Genomic DNA, 15,118 nt, shown 5'->3' with positions numbered 1-15,118 from the left:
ACTCCTATTCTCCATCAGTTTAATGTCTAAACTATTTACATATAGGAAAAATGTAAAACAAACTACTGACTATGACATATAAAACAGTACATAAAAAGATAAAGTTTGGAGAGTCCTATTAGGCATTAAAATTATATCATAATCATCCAGATAAAACACTACTCATAATTACCATAAAAGAGGCAATTGAGGGGCAATGATTTATCTATAACTTGTTTCATTCCAAGAGTAAAAAAAACAAAAGTTACATTACGTGCTATTTAGGCATAACCCTGATTTCCCACTGTCTAAATTTATGCCAATCATATGAGAAGAGGAGTTAAAAATATACAAGATAGGAAAAATAGGCTGAGGCATACCACTGTTATGGGCAAACTAAAAAAAAAAAAAATCTCATAAATATAATTTTTGTTTGCTAAAATTATACAATGAAGATAGGGCATGAAATAAAATAATCCCAGTGGGTATTTAGAATGAAATCACTGAGGTACTCAGTAAGGCAATTGGACTAAAGTGGAAGAAAAAGAAATACACTGACCTTGTTGATAAATTTTCTTTAGAACTAATTGGACCACCTAAAAGATCCTCTTACCTTTAGTACAGATAAGGAAACTTTCAGTTTTTTCTTTTTCAATACCTTCAGGCTGTCAAAAAGTAAACAAAAACGAGCACAGAATAATGAATGTGGATCATCCTCCCATGAAGGAAAGGTAATTAAGCATCAGTTTACACAGGCAGGACATGTTTGTCCCCAGGAGAAGATCCATTCATTGCCCCCTTCTGTTTGTATCTGGAAGCTACTATACGTTAACAGCATCCATTTTGGGCTGTGTGTTCTCATAGTTCAGACAGAGATAACATCGGTATCATTGTGAGATTCTCTCAACTTCTCCGATCTTGCCTGGCATTTCCAGTAGACAAACAAAAGCATTTCACAGAGTAGGAACATGCCAAGAGGTGAGGTGAGAACGCTCTACCAACAAACTTTGTTTTTTTTTTTTTTGTTTGATTGTTTTTATGATAATGGGAACTACATAGGGGTACAGGACAAATAGATTTGTCTTGGATTTGAATCAGTTAAAAAAAGGAAGGGAAGAAGAATAAGTGTTCAGGAAACATCATGAGTCTGGAGCAAACAAAAAATTAACAAGCCCGTTTCAGGTGATAAATTTTACTATCCTGGGTCAGGTATTAATTAGATAAGGATGCACTTTAATGATGTTTTAATTAATTTAAAATGACATGTCTTGTGTCAAAAGTAACTGTAAAGATAATTTTTTTTAAATAGTTAATCTATCAGATACTGCGATTTTTTTTTTCAATAAGGGCGTGATAGTTTTGTGTGTACATACCTCTACTAACAAGCTTCTGACCACAGTATCTTTCCAGTTTAGATTTTGCTGCTCAGTTGCTCCATTAGGGCAAGCACTACTCTGTTTGGACTCAGCGACTACAGTGATGTTCACTTTACCTGGAAGATTCCCAAACATAAGTTGAATTGACGACTGGCCCCCTCTGTAGGGGGAAATGATGAATCTGAACGACATCTTGAACTGGAGAAACAAAATTCTATCATATTTATGCTTAGACCAAAATAACTTGTTCTTTCTCCTGACTGGACTTAATTTGGTATGTTCTGTTTTACCTGTTTCAGGATTCCTTGTATTAAATAAGTGATTTGTTTACTTAATTAGAACTCAAGAAACTTTAAGGAAAAATGATAATTCTACAAAGTCAACTGAGCCATTTTCTTGATATTGGTTGTTTATAAAAGTTAGATATGACAATTAGGGATATAACATTAGATTACCGAGCTCTTACCTTTTCATAAGATCAAAGAAGCAAAAATAGTAAAATATGACATAGTTGAAAGGGTACTGGATTTAAATCAAGTGCTAGCAAGGAATTCATTTTTTTTTAACTCCCTGTGATATCATGGATCACATAATTAATACTAATCACCAGTTTCCCTACTTGCAAAAATTAGAGGATTGAAAAACATAATTATTTTGGTTTAATGTTGCCTATACCTATCTACCAATATATTATTCTTGCTTTTTGTTCAATGGTATGTTTTGTTTCATTTGTTTCTTTTTTAGAAAACCTTTGATACTCCACTCTTAGAATTATGTCCTCCACTTAATACTGTAAAATTATACAAATGAGTACAGTATTCTATCTCAATTGCCAGGGTAAGATTTTTAAAGACTTTGTGTAGTTAGAAAAATTGAGAAACTTAAGATTTAATAGGAAAACTAGTCTTAGGAAGATCAACATCACAGATGAACTAAAATAATCTAATAAACACACTCTGTTGCTAAAATAATATAATGAATATGAGACATGAAGTAAAGGAAATTTTAATGACCCTTAATTTTTTAAATTAATGATAATGAGTATCATGCATCTATAACATCTAGCATTCTTTGTTTACTAGACTCTTTTAAACTCTTCTCTTCCCTTATATTTTCCCTTATATTTTCAAATTTATTTTTTTATGTAGAAGATAATATATATGCACTGAGACCATACTCAGTGTTTGATCTTGTTGAGATCTTGTTGATCTCAAGAGTTCAGTGTTTTTGGTGTCTCATGGCATATTTAGTAAATCTACAAATCCTGGAAATCATTGTGGTTGAGGAGCAATTTTTGTATAGGTAATATGAGTTCATGATGATAGGTGAAGGAGCAAATGAGAAGTGAAGGAACTGGTCAGCATTAATGAACATATGACCTTCATTTGGGATAATATATAGAGACTTGATAGGTCATGCAAATTAGCATTTATATTGTATTTTGATCACATTATGCTTTTGTACAAATGAAGGGTGATTTTGCTCTACACAGGCACTAGCAACCAGAAATTAGATTAGAAAAATAGGATTTTTAATGGAGAATTTTTAAAAAGAATTTAAAAATGTGATGGAGAAAGTTATATTTACATAGAGAATTTAAGGAAAATAAAGAAACGCAGTAAAAATGGGCTGGTTTTCCATGACAGATCGGCATAGATGCATAGCTGCTTACCCAATTTCTTAGGTGTAAGAGTCCAGACGTATGTTTTCCTCTCTCCAGCTTGAATAATCTCACTGCCATTGTTTTTAGGGGTGCTGATATTTGCCTCAAAATTCTGAGATGCTTCTAGTTGAACAGAAATCTAAAAGAACAGTCATGGTAATGAAGGTGGCACTCTAAATACTTTGCTCTTACTATTCCTCCCATCTTGAGAAAATCCTGCTTTACTTATTTTGTTTTAAAATAGCAAAAATAAAAGAAACCAAATGGCTCCTCTCACAAGAAAATAAATATGGTAGAACGCATATCATTATGAAATGACATTCTCAAAGCAGTATTTAAATCATTTCTGTGAATTAGAAGACTACAGAAACGAGTCTTAGCACTTTATAGTACTATTATTCATTTAAGAATAAAAATAATATTATAATATTCAGGGAGAATGTTAAGAATTCTTTTGCCCTTGTTAGATTTTTGTCTCCAGGGAGCAACTTACCTCTATACATGTATTCAGGTAGCTGAAGACAGTAACAATCACATCAGATTGTTCATTTCGAATGACTGAAAAGGGTAAGGTCATTTCAACAAAGAAAGATTGGGAGACTTCCAGGGCAATTGTTGATGAAATGCCAAAACCAACTTCTCCATTCATACAGAAGCCATTTGTCTCCCATCGAGTGATAGTGTCAGGGATGAGAAATGAAAGATTTGCTGAACCTGAAGAACTGCAAGGCTAGATTATTAGTAAACTGCATTTTTTTTTTCTAATCCAGGAACCCAAATTTAATACAGAGCAAGCAAAAAAGTATTAACTGAAGGTTATAAATGAGCTATAGTGTTTGGAAAGGCATTAAATAAAAGTCTTGAGAGTTATATTTCTATGAAATTTAACTTTAAAAAGGTCACATTTCTTTAAACATCAGATTTTTTTAAATTGAAGCATCTTACATTTACATAAAATTAATAAATGAGAAACAAGGCTGGAGAAAAAAATAAAATATGTGGTCAGTACATATTATATATTTTACAAATGTGGTTTTGCTTTATATACACAGAAATAAAGCTTCATAAAGAATAAAAGAAAAAATAAAAATAAAGACATATAGGAGAGAAAACTGTTAACAGCTCACTTGACACTGACGAGGTCCCATATCCATGTCTCTGGAAAGTTTGTTCTTACTGTTTCCGTTATAGCCTGTTCTACAGAGTCAAAATTTTCCTGCATGACTTCACCAGGAATAAGAAAAGAGAAATGCTTAATTTAGAGAGAATAAAAATACATGTTTCAATGACACATACCTATAAGTTATGCCTTTACCATACATGTTTAGTGTGAAGCAATATAGGGATTTGCTCCTGGGGCTCATTGACAATAAATCTCAACCTTGGCATCAACATTTTGATGTTCAGATTGCTCCCATTATTAAAAACAACAACAACAAATAAACAATCAGCCTACATTTTGCCTCTATAGCCAGATTCAGAAAAAGTGATATCTATTCACTGAATCTAGTTTCTCATCTAAAATCTTGGCTTCTGCCAGAAAGCACTCTGGTGCTTGCCAATGCCACATTGCTTTCACTAAAGCTCTAAATGACATTAATATTGTTAATTCTAACTTGGCCTCTAGGTTTTATGTGACATTCTTATAATCGCTGTGTCCTTTTCAAACAGTCACTTTTGTTAACTTCCATCACACCGCATCCTTCTAGTTTTTGTTTCATCTCTTTTTGTTGCTCTTATTTTGCCATTCTTGTTCTAAGATGAGAATTTTCTCATCTTAGACACGCTCCTAAGAGTTCTGTTTTAGATCTTCTTACTTGGCACTCTCTCTTATTGATATCCTCACACATGGCTTCGTTACAATACTTATGCTGAAGTCTCCTAACTGTGTCTCCCACCCGGACCTCTTTTCTGATCTCCACGTTGTACACGGGATACCCCTGCACACATTTCTTTTTAGATGCTTTACAAACATTTCAAATGACACTGCTCCAAAAGTAAACTCATTATTATCCTCCTCTGCTTCTTTCCAATATTTCCCATCTCCATGAAAGATACCAAAATCTATCTACTTACTCAAATCGGAAATTTAAGAATTGTCCTTGACCCTGACCCCTCACATCATGGATTTCTTATCATAACCAACTAAATGAAAACTGTTTGAAAACAGCCTTTTTATAGTAGTCCAAGCACCTCTGTCTCTCAACTCGATTACTAGCTTTTAAAACGTTCCATACATACAGACTTAAACAGCTCAAGTTCTAATCCCTTTTTCCACAGAGCAGCCAGAGATATCTTTTGAAATCACATATTAAATTGCTTAAAACTTGTCGATAATGAATTATTACATTAAAATGAATTCCAAATTCTTTAAATGCCTTACAAAGTCTTCATGGTGTGTCCGTTTATTTCTTTTATTTCAGCTGTCTTTATTCTTTCTCTTGAACCCTACTTTCTGCCATTCTGAAGTGCATTTAGTTTCTTACCTTATTTTTCATAGTATTCCCCTCTATGCTTGGAAGGCCCTTCTAACTCTCTTTTCATTAAATTTATTGCGATGACATTGGTTAATAAAATTATATGTTTCAAGAGTACAGTTCAATAACATGTCATATGTATGCCCTTCTAACTCTTTTTGTGGTATATTATCATTCACCTTTCAGGATTTAGTATAAATGCTACTTCCTCCAAGAGGACATTATAGGCCCTTGAGAAATTTAGATCTCTTCTATTGATCTTATTACCATTTAATGCACTCTTTCCAGGTTTTGGAAATTATCTGTTTCACTGTAAGGCTTCCTCGTTAGACTAAAAATTCCAAAGAAGCAGAGATTAAGCCATTGCATTTGCAATATGTAACTAAATTCTTGGTCTCAATAAATGTTCAATGAGTTAATAAATGAATAACTGAAGAAAGAAGAGATTAAAATTGATGACTTATGAGTTTCAGTATATTTTATTTCAGTTCATTTTATTCAATGATACTAAAAAGTTTAGGTGTTTCTGATAAAGCTCAGTAAGTATGATTTAATCTAGTTGCAGAAAAGTAGATAGCTTCAACCTCTTGGCAGGACTTCAAAGTAGTTTTAATTTTTGGATGCTATAGGGCCTCTTGAATTCACTGAGTCTACTCTTGTAGAAAGTTGCGAGGTCTTTCATTTTTCTCAAGTGGGGTTTCTAATACCCTTTTTCAAGATCAGCCTCACTTCAGTTACTAGACTAATCTCAATGGTAGGCCAGAGAGATTTAAGGAATTTTCAAGTATTTTTAGATCTGGAGTACAGCTTTTATTTTAGTTCTATTCTTATGTCCTTATTTCATTTTGCTTCCCTGATGAAATTTCTGTATTGGAAATCTGCCTAATTACCTTTCTGACCTAAGATATAACTGAGTTTTGTGCTTATAGTCCTTATATCAGGAAATAGACTAGTATTTGAATATAGTTCTCTGATGTCAGCCATTTGGCTATCTGGGAATCAAAATATCCTCTGCCTTGAACTCTGTGAGTTATGGTCTATACATAATAGTATATAAGGTTTCCCATAAGGACACCTCATTCTTCTGTATCATATTCATTTAGAATGACTGTCTTCTCATATCACCACACATTGCATGCTCCTACATACTTCTGATATTGCGTTCTACCAATAAAAATAAACTTTCTCTCATATATAAAGCTAATTCTTCCTTTTAGCTCAAACCATTCTCATCCTTTCTTATTCTGCTTTATTTTGCAGGATGTGTAGTTGGAGCCAAAACCTGGCATAATTCACATTTTAAATCCCATTTTTTGATAGTTTTATCCCAAATACACCCAATTCCATAACATCATTTTGGCCATCTTTCAGATACAAAATTCTAGCTAGATTACTCACCTGCAGCTTTAGATGCACCGTACAACAGTTTAGAATCTCCTCTGGCTAGATACAGTGGCCTAGGAAATGGCTTCATTCTCTCCATTGAACATACTTCTGGTTTCCGGTAATGGAGATTGGTAAAAACTTTCAGACCCATGTCCTTCGAAGAAACAAACAATGAAAGAACAATTGTGCGTTCCTGTCATGCAAGACCTAAAAAAGGTCTATTACCTACATTAATGATAAATATATGTATTTCCTCTTCTAGTAAGGGTTTGGAATGTTAGAAGTCAAGTCATCTCTATTTAGCATATGAGAAATCTCTAATTTAGAGAAAATATGATAATCAGTTTGATTTATCTAACACTCATCATGTGCTAGGATTTTGCTAAGTATTTTACATCATTTTGGGAAAATTACTTATGAGATAGATAATTTAAACTCTAAGTAAACATACACACATGCACACACACACACACACACACACACACACACACACACACACACACACAATATACAGTCAGTAATTTGGAGAGCTGAGACTTGAACTAAAATCTCCATGTTCCTTTTCTTCTATACCTATGACTTCAATTATAAAAATCCTTTTATGAAGGTCTCAGCATATCTAATTGATAATCCAGGTATGAATGGAGCCCATACTATATTCTAGCCTCTTGATTTGATAATTTCTGAGTAAGATTTATCATAATAAATAGAAGACTATCTCATTACTTCAAACATAAGTTTTTACAATTTCAGCTGCCACTTAATTTATTTTCAACAAAAGAGAGAAAATCAACAAAAATTAAGATCTCCTTTTAATGACAACTTCCAAGCACTCTTTAAGCAGGTTACTGACATCTCTTTCAAAGAATAAGAAGAAAACTACATAATTAATAAAAAAGACATACATTATAAGTACTAAAATTAAAATTGAGATGAAATAATTTAAAAAATTTTGAGTGATCTTACCTTGATGATATTATATATGTCTCCATCCCCACTGTTGCTTACAGGTATGTAATACAAGCCATTATAAAACATATCCTTCTGAGGAATGCAAGGGTCTAGCCTGGCATCATCAAGGTTGAGATCATGATAGAAATAACCATAGAGTTCTATATTTGGAAGCAGACTGTATACCTATGAGAAAAATCACATAGTTCCCAATGATTTTAAGCCCTTTTTTATTTTTATAAAATTGGCAAATTTGTGCCATAACTATTTATTCTTGTTCTTTTCTTTAAGACTGTAGCTGTAATATTGAATCTCACGCTTTTGAATCAGCTCCTTCTTCTAGGAGAGGAAACCTTCAATTTTATTTTAAGTGGTCAATGACATGTTTACAAAAATTTTCAGCATTGGTGCAAGAATAACATGTGAGGAAAAGAAGCCCGAAGATCTATGGCTTAATCCAAGGCCCAGTGTACAGATAATTCATTGCAATTATGATGGTAGAACTCTCAAATTTGACGAAAAATGGTATTTGCCTGGTTCTAAATGTTTTCACAAATCCTTTCAAAGAAAACATAAAATTGAAGAGAAGTAATAAAATCCATGACTTATATCTTTAACATTACTTGGGTACAGATAATATTGTGATCTTCAAATGACTTGTTATTAGAGAAATAAATACCAAATTCCAACTGAGTTTCTACTGCTTCTGAAAATCTAAGAGTATGGAAAGCCAGAGAGGGAAGGCTTAAGAGACTACAAGAAAAAAAACAGAAGAAAGCTAGAGAAATTAGAGAAGATATACAACAAATCAACTCCAGATTAATAAAAGTACATTAAGTGTGAAAAGAAAACAACAACAACAACGAATCATTGGATGTAATAGTTTCCAGTATAGGAAACAGGGAAGGTGCTTGAAATGAATGGACCTAGAAGTGGCAGATTTCAAACAGAATGGCTGATGGGAAATCAATTCATTCAAGGAGGTATAGTGACCCTTGGAAATAGAGCACTTAAAGGAAGAAAGGAAGTAAAAGGGTAAAATTTAGGACACTGCAGAAACAAGAGGAATAAAATATGCTAATCTCTTCACTCCTATTTCTATCATCAACAACATTTTTATTAAAGAAATTTTATTTCACTAAAATAACAGGAAAAAGTACCCTTTATTTATGAACACTGTCCACAAAATATCAAGAACTGGAAAAAATTAATTCCAACAAAGTTACTATAAGATAAAAGAGAAATAAATGCTAACGTGTTAGGAGCTCAAGAAAACAATAGATTGAAAGAAAAAGTTAAAAAGTAGCATAGCAAAAAAGAGAATAAAAGTGAGAGAAAGAATGGATTAAAATAGGTCATAAGCAAAGTGAATTGGAAAGCAGGCAAAGATAGAACATATTTATAGAGTTTTTCTAGAAAGAGAAAAATAAACAATAGAAAGACTGATATTTAAAATTGTAATTCAAGTCAAATTCTGGAAATAAAAGGTTTGTATTTACACATTGTACGGGTCCACTGAGTACTTAGTAAAACTTCCTCCAAATAATAAATTCTGACAGGTATTTTACTAAAATGATTACATTTAAAATATAAAAGGCAAAAAAATCCTCAAGGCCTTCAGGCAAAAAGATTAAATAATTTACAAGGCAAAGGAATTAGACCTATGTCCGGATTTTTAAAAGCAATATTCAAAGCAAAGCAATAGTGGAGAAGTATTTTCAAGAAACCTAAATAAATTGGGAACCAAGTATTTAATATTCAGAAAACCTGCCCTCCTCACAACAAAACTTTAGTAAAACAATTTTACATTGGGAAAAAATATATAGTTTATGTCATGATTCAATTATTAGATATTGTTATTAATTTTTATAGCTTTGTATTTAAAACTAGATTTACTGTAGAGTATTGATAACAAAATAAAAAACTGCATTTTTCGGTGAGATTTTGTTTGTTAAATATATATGCCATCAGAAAAGAGATTTTAAAAATTAGAAAAAAAAGTACTTATGTCTAAGTTTTAAGATTATGAGTGATTTTAAAGATTTCCTTCTTCATGCTTATGTTTATTTCACATATTTTCTACAATACGCAGGTGCTGTGGTTTGAATGTTTGTGTCTTTCTGAAATTAATGAGTTGAAATCCTAATGCTTAGTTTGATGACGTTAGGAAGTTGGGCCTTTGTGAAGTGATTGGGTCATGAGGAAAGAGCTCTAAAGAATGAGATTAATGCCCTTAAAAAAGATGATTAAACGTTGTGAGTTATGTGGATCTCTGGTCACTATGCTATACAATTAAAACTGGTATATTATTGTATGCCAACTATAATTGAAAAAAAAAAAACCTCTTTGAATTGTATGATGTAAATACAATCAACTAATTGTCTATTATATTTCAATAAAGACAAAAGGAAAAAAAAGCTCCCTCGTCCCTTCACCATGTGAGGATGCAAGGAGAAGTCGGCAATCCAGGAGAGGGACTTCACCTTATGGTACTGGCACCCTGATTTCAGACATCCATCCTCCCAAACAGTGAGAAATAAATTTCCATAGTTTATAAGCAACCCCGACTGTGGCATTTAGTTACAGCAGCACCGATGGATTAAGACAATTTTTAAAATTATTAGATTAATTTTACATATGATCATAAATTTCCATATTTATATATATTTGTGTTAAAAATAAAGGGAAAATTATCAAACGGTTATTAACTGAAACAATTTTGGTGTGAAATTCTGAGATTTCTGGCTTGAAATACTTATGAAAATATGAGATCCATTAATAGATAATAACTTTAGACTGTATCTAAGCATATATTTAAATCACATTGTTGTACGATCCTTAACCCATTACAATTATCCGCAGAATTCTATATTGTTATGAGTGCTGGGTCAGCCAGGAGAAATAAATATATAACTCATGAAGAAACAAAGAAAGAGAATATTTGGTATTTTCGACATGTTCGGTTTCAAACAAAAAATGTCATCTGAGGAGTTCAGATAAAAATGAGGAAAATGAGGAAGTCAGAGAGCTTACACTTTCAGCTGACAGCTCTTTTTCTGATTTCAGTAGAAGAACGCTCTTATCCACAGCCCGGAGGGCACAGAATGAGTCAGGGGCTGCTTGAAGATACAGGCTAGTATTGGAGCCAGGTAGTCCCTGCTCCTTAGAGAACTTTATGCTAACCTAAAAGACAAAGAAAAAGAATGAGAGTAAAATAATTTTATATGAAAATAATTTGAATATATTCGATATTTTCCAAATAAGTCTTTATAGATTTCTTACCTATATTTCCCCTGCCTACTCTCACCTTCGACACTCCTACGGGGACATCCCCTAACATGTCAGGATTGGCATCGCTATCAAAAGTTATTCATTCCGTTTGGTGATTCTCTCATCCCCTAATAATTTAATTATGCCAATATTTATTGTGGGATTGCCATGTAAAGTTTATAGTAGTGAGACAAGAAAGAGGTGACAGAGAGAAAACTGCTTACCCCTCTCACTCAGGACTGACAAGAAATAAAAGAAACATCACCTTGTTTTTAAAGCACTTGTCAACCTGGAATTTGACACTGTCAGCCACGATTTCCCCACTGGGGTGAAGGGTGTAGACAAACACGATGGCCACAGGAGCCAAGTCAGCGCTGATGTTGATTGGGAATGAGAAGTTTCCTTTCCAGGCTGTGTAAATAGGAGATACCATTGACAGATGTAATACTAAAAGTTTCCTGGCTCACTGAGTACACTTACATAAAAGAGAATTGGCTTATGGATAGAAAGAGCAAATTGGGCTTTATTTTAAAGGCAAATAAATTAAATAATGGGAACTACACAGACAAATAAAGAAGACTGCTTAATTTAGGCAATAACAGTAATTGAGTTCCAGACACCACTTTTCTATAATGCACTTGATAACTTGGCAATAATAGAAACAGGTTGAAATTGCCTTCATCAAAATATTTAGTAGGTTATCTTGGGCCACGCTATTGTCCTCCATTCACAAATAGTAATGTTAAGCATTCTTCTAATCTAATTATTGACTCTATTACTATAACATTTCCTTAAAAAGGAAGAAAAATGAAAGTAGAGTACATATTAAAAAATAAATGTATTATATACACCTTTGTTTCTGATTTCCTTTTGTCCACTGAGGAAGATAGTTCCTTTTGCCATCACCTGTGCAGGACAAGACAACCCAATATGTGAAATCATATTATTTAATATGATATTATATTATTATTAGATAATAAATGATCTAGTGATAATTCTATTTGTATGATACGGTATTTTCCATGAACAAATATTAAAATAGGACTTCACATAACTTGGAAAAGAACAGACCAAGTGACTATACTTTATTGAGAGTCTATTATGTGTTAAAAACGTGTTGAATAAGAAGCAATGCACTCTGTGGGAGGGGATGCATAAAGCTGCATAAAATCATTTAGATTGTCTGGCTTCAAATAAGTCATTTCACTTCTTTGCCTCTGTTTCTTTATTTATAAAATGGAGATATTCATAAGGCTGACTACCAAAGTAATACTCATAACATGGCCTGATACATAATACTTACCCCAGGAGGTAAGTCATTATTTCCAATTACAAATATAGAGAAGAAAAACTTAAGGCTTAGAGAGTTTAAACAATCTGTCCCAGATCAACTAGCTGGCATGATAAATAGGAGAGAATAAAAGATTTCAATTAAGAGTCTAAATTTCTAAGTCTGTAGATTTTCACCTTTTAATATGCCTTATAGAGACAAAATAGATAAACATAAGGACAGAACCAAAAGGGCAAATTCCTTTTATTGCTTATCAAAACTAGCCTTCCACTTTAGTCTCTGATATCTGCCTAATATCTTACTCTCATGAAGAGTCATAAATACTTGATATACATTATAGTCGAATGCTTAAAATAGCAGACTCTAAAGATTAAGTTTCTCAGCCTTAGGGAAACTGAAATTATCTTGGATCTTTTCATGTGTTCATTGATTTGTTTCTGTTTGTTTTTAATGGTTCCAAAAGTATTCATCAGCAAAGTGAGGTTGGCTCACTCAGATTAACATGCATGACTGATATACCTATTTTAAGTTGAACTGCATTAAGCGGACAGACAAGATCCAAAAATCCACCAGCTGAGACTTACCAAATAAAAGAAGTTTATATTTGAATCATCCTTATATGCTTCACTGTTTAGTGAGTAATGCACAGTAACAATTTTCTGTTGATCGCATCTAAGTTGCTTTTGTTCAGGAACAATCTTCAGGAAACTGTTCGTTCGAGAGTAAAAGCGTGGGGCTGAAAAATGGGCATCCACATATTTAGGCGTCAACCAGCTGGGAAGATAGCAGCTCTCAGGGTGAAGATATGAGGCCTGATAAGATAAAAGAAAATAAAGAATCTCAGACAAGAAAAAGCTAAAGGAGTCATCACCATAAACCAGTATTACAAAAAATATTAAAGGGATTCCTTTAAGAAGAAGAAAAATATCAAAAATATATATAAGAAAAAAAAAACTCAAAGAAAAAAAAATCTCACTACCAAAGGCAAATACATAATAAAAGCAGTAGATCAACCAACACTAAAGCTAATACAAAGATTAAAAGGCAAAAGTAGAAAGATTATGTGTAATTTTAACAATAAATTAAGGGATATGGATATGCATACACAAACAAAAGAAGTAAAAAATAATGACAAAAACATAAATTTGGGAGGGTTGAGTAAAAATGGTAGCGATTTTAGAATATGTTCAAAGTTAAACAACCATCAACTTAAAATAGGCTCCTATAAGCATAGCTTGGTGCATATGAAGCACTTGGTGACCACAAATCAAAAATCTATAAGAGATATACGAGAAATTAGGAGAACAAAATCCAAACACAGGAATAAGAAAGGAACAGAGAAGAACTCCAAAAACATTCAGAAAGAAATTAATAAAATGGCAATAACTATATACCTATCAATAATTACTTTAAATGTAAATAGAGTAAATGTTCCAATTAAAAGAATGGAAGATTCAAAAGAATGGAATATTACCCCTTTTGAATCTACTGCATACATGTTAAACACAGTCTATATATAACTCCTCATGAATCTATTGTTTGCCTTACTGTTTTTCTTCCATTTCATTCTTCCATTCTTTTGATTGGAACATTTAAAGTAATTACTTTAAATTTACATTTAAAGTAATTATTGATAGGTATATAAAGAATATGTGGTACATATATACTATGGAATATTACTCGGTCTTTAAAAAGAATGAAATCTTACCATTTATGACAGATGGATGGACCTAAAGGGTATTATGCTAAGTGGGATAAGTCAGACAGAGACAGACAAATACCATATGATTCTACTTATGTGTGTAATCTAAAGACCAAAATAAACGAATGAACAAAACAGAAACAAACTTGTAGATTCAGAGAACAAACAGATGGTGGCCAGGTGTTGGAATGGGGTTGGTGACTGTATAAAAAAGGTGAACGTATTAAGAAGTACAAATTTGTAGTTACCGAATAGTCATAGAGATGTAAAGTACAACTTAGCGAATATACTCTATAATACTGTAATAATTACGTATGGTGTCAGGTGGGTGCAAAACTTACTGGGGCTTCACTTTGTAAGTTATATAAATGTCTAACCATGATCCTGTACACCTGAAACTAATATAATATTGAATGTCAACTGTAAATAAAAAAAAAGAAAACCAAGGATCTTAGCACTATTACCTTTTCAAGGACAATAATTATTACGGAATGGAAGCTTCTTATACTTTCAAAGTAGGGAGGAATTTTAGCTTGTGGCTGACTTTTAAACTTAAGCTATTGGAAGTAAAATAATAATAGCACTCTCCTCTTTTTGCATATAAAACATGACCATAATTGTATGTCTATTTCATTAGGCCTACAATGAATTGTTTATTTTTGGTTTGTAATTGAAGTCAGAGAATAGCCTTAGGCCCTTTGTCTTTCAGCTACATTTGAACACTGATACATTTTTTAACTGCAAAATTGTGCTTAACAGAAAAAGAAAATCCTAATATCTCCCCTATTTATTCATAAAATGGTCAGAAGAAAAAAGTCAAATCATCTTCGTGAGCTATTTCATTTTCTCAGAGAAAAATATTGGTTGTTAGAGAATTTATAACAGTTGCGATAGGTTATCTCATCTTCTTGAATACATATTCTTACATATTATTTAATGAACAAGCAAACATAAAACATCCTAAATTTTAAAACGTTAAAATTTTCAATATGTTATCTTTTAAGAGATTCCTAACATTCAAAT

The 15,118-nt window shown here is 32.4% G+C and overlaps 1 protein-coding gene across 1 annotated transcript in view; it reads right to left on the bottom strand.

Annotated features, from left to right (window-relative positions):
• LOC105296012 (ovostatin homolog 2-like) overlaps positions 1-15,118 on the bottom strand; it is a 40,310-nt gene that overhangs the window by 12,138 nt on the left and 13,054 nt on the right. Inside the window, 12 exon segments of the mRNA XM_011365934.1 lie at positions 91-115; positions 593-644; positions 1,353-1,471; positions 3,028-3,157; positions 3,512-3,740; positions 4,146-4,242; positions 6,894-7,035; positions 7,848-8,018; positions 10,866-11,015; positions 11,368-11,513; positions 11,954-12,008; positions 12,978-13,205. Coding sequence (XP_011364236.1) covers positions 91-115; positions 593-644; positions 1,353-1,471; positions 3,028-3,157; positions 3,512-3,740; positions 4,146-4,242; positions 6,894-7,035; positions 7,848-8,018; positions 10,866-11,015; positions 11,368-11,513; positions 11,954-12,008; positions 12,978-13,205 — 1,544 coding nt within the window.

Source organism: Pteropus vampyrus, unplaced genomic scaffold, assembly GCF_000151845.1.
Source record: "Pteropus vampyrus isolate Shadow unplaced genomic scaffold, Pvam_2.0 Scaffold116, whole genome shotgun sequence".
Lineage (NCBI taxonomy): Eukaryota > Metazoa > Chordata > Mammalia > Chiroptera > Pteropodidae > Pteropus > Pteropus vampyrus.
This window is presented reverse-complemented; position numbering and strand designations above follow the sequence as displayed.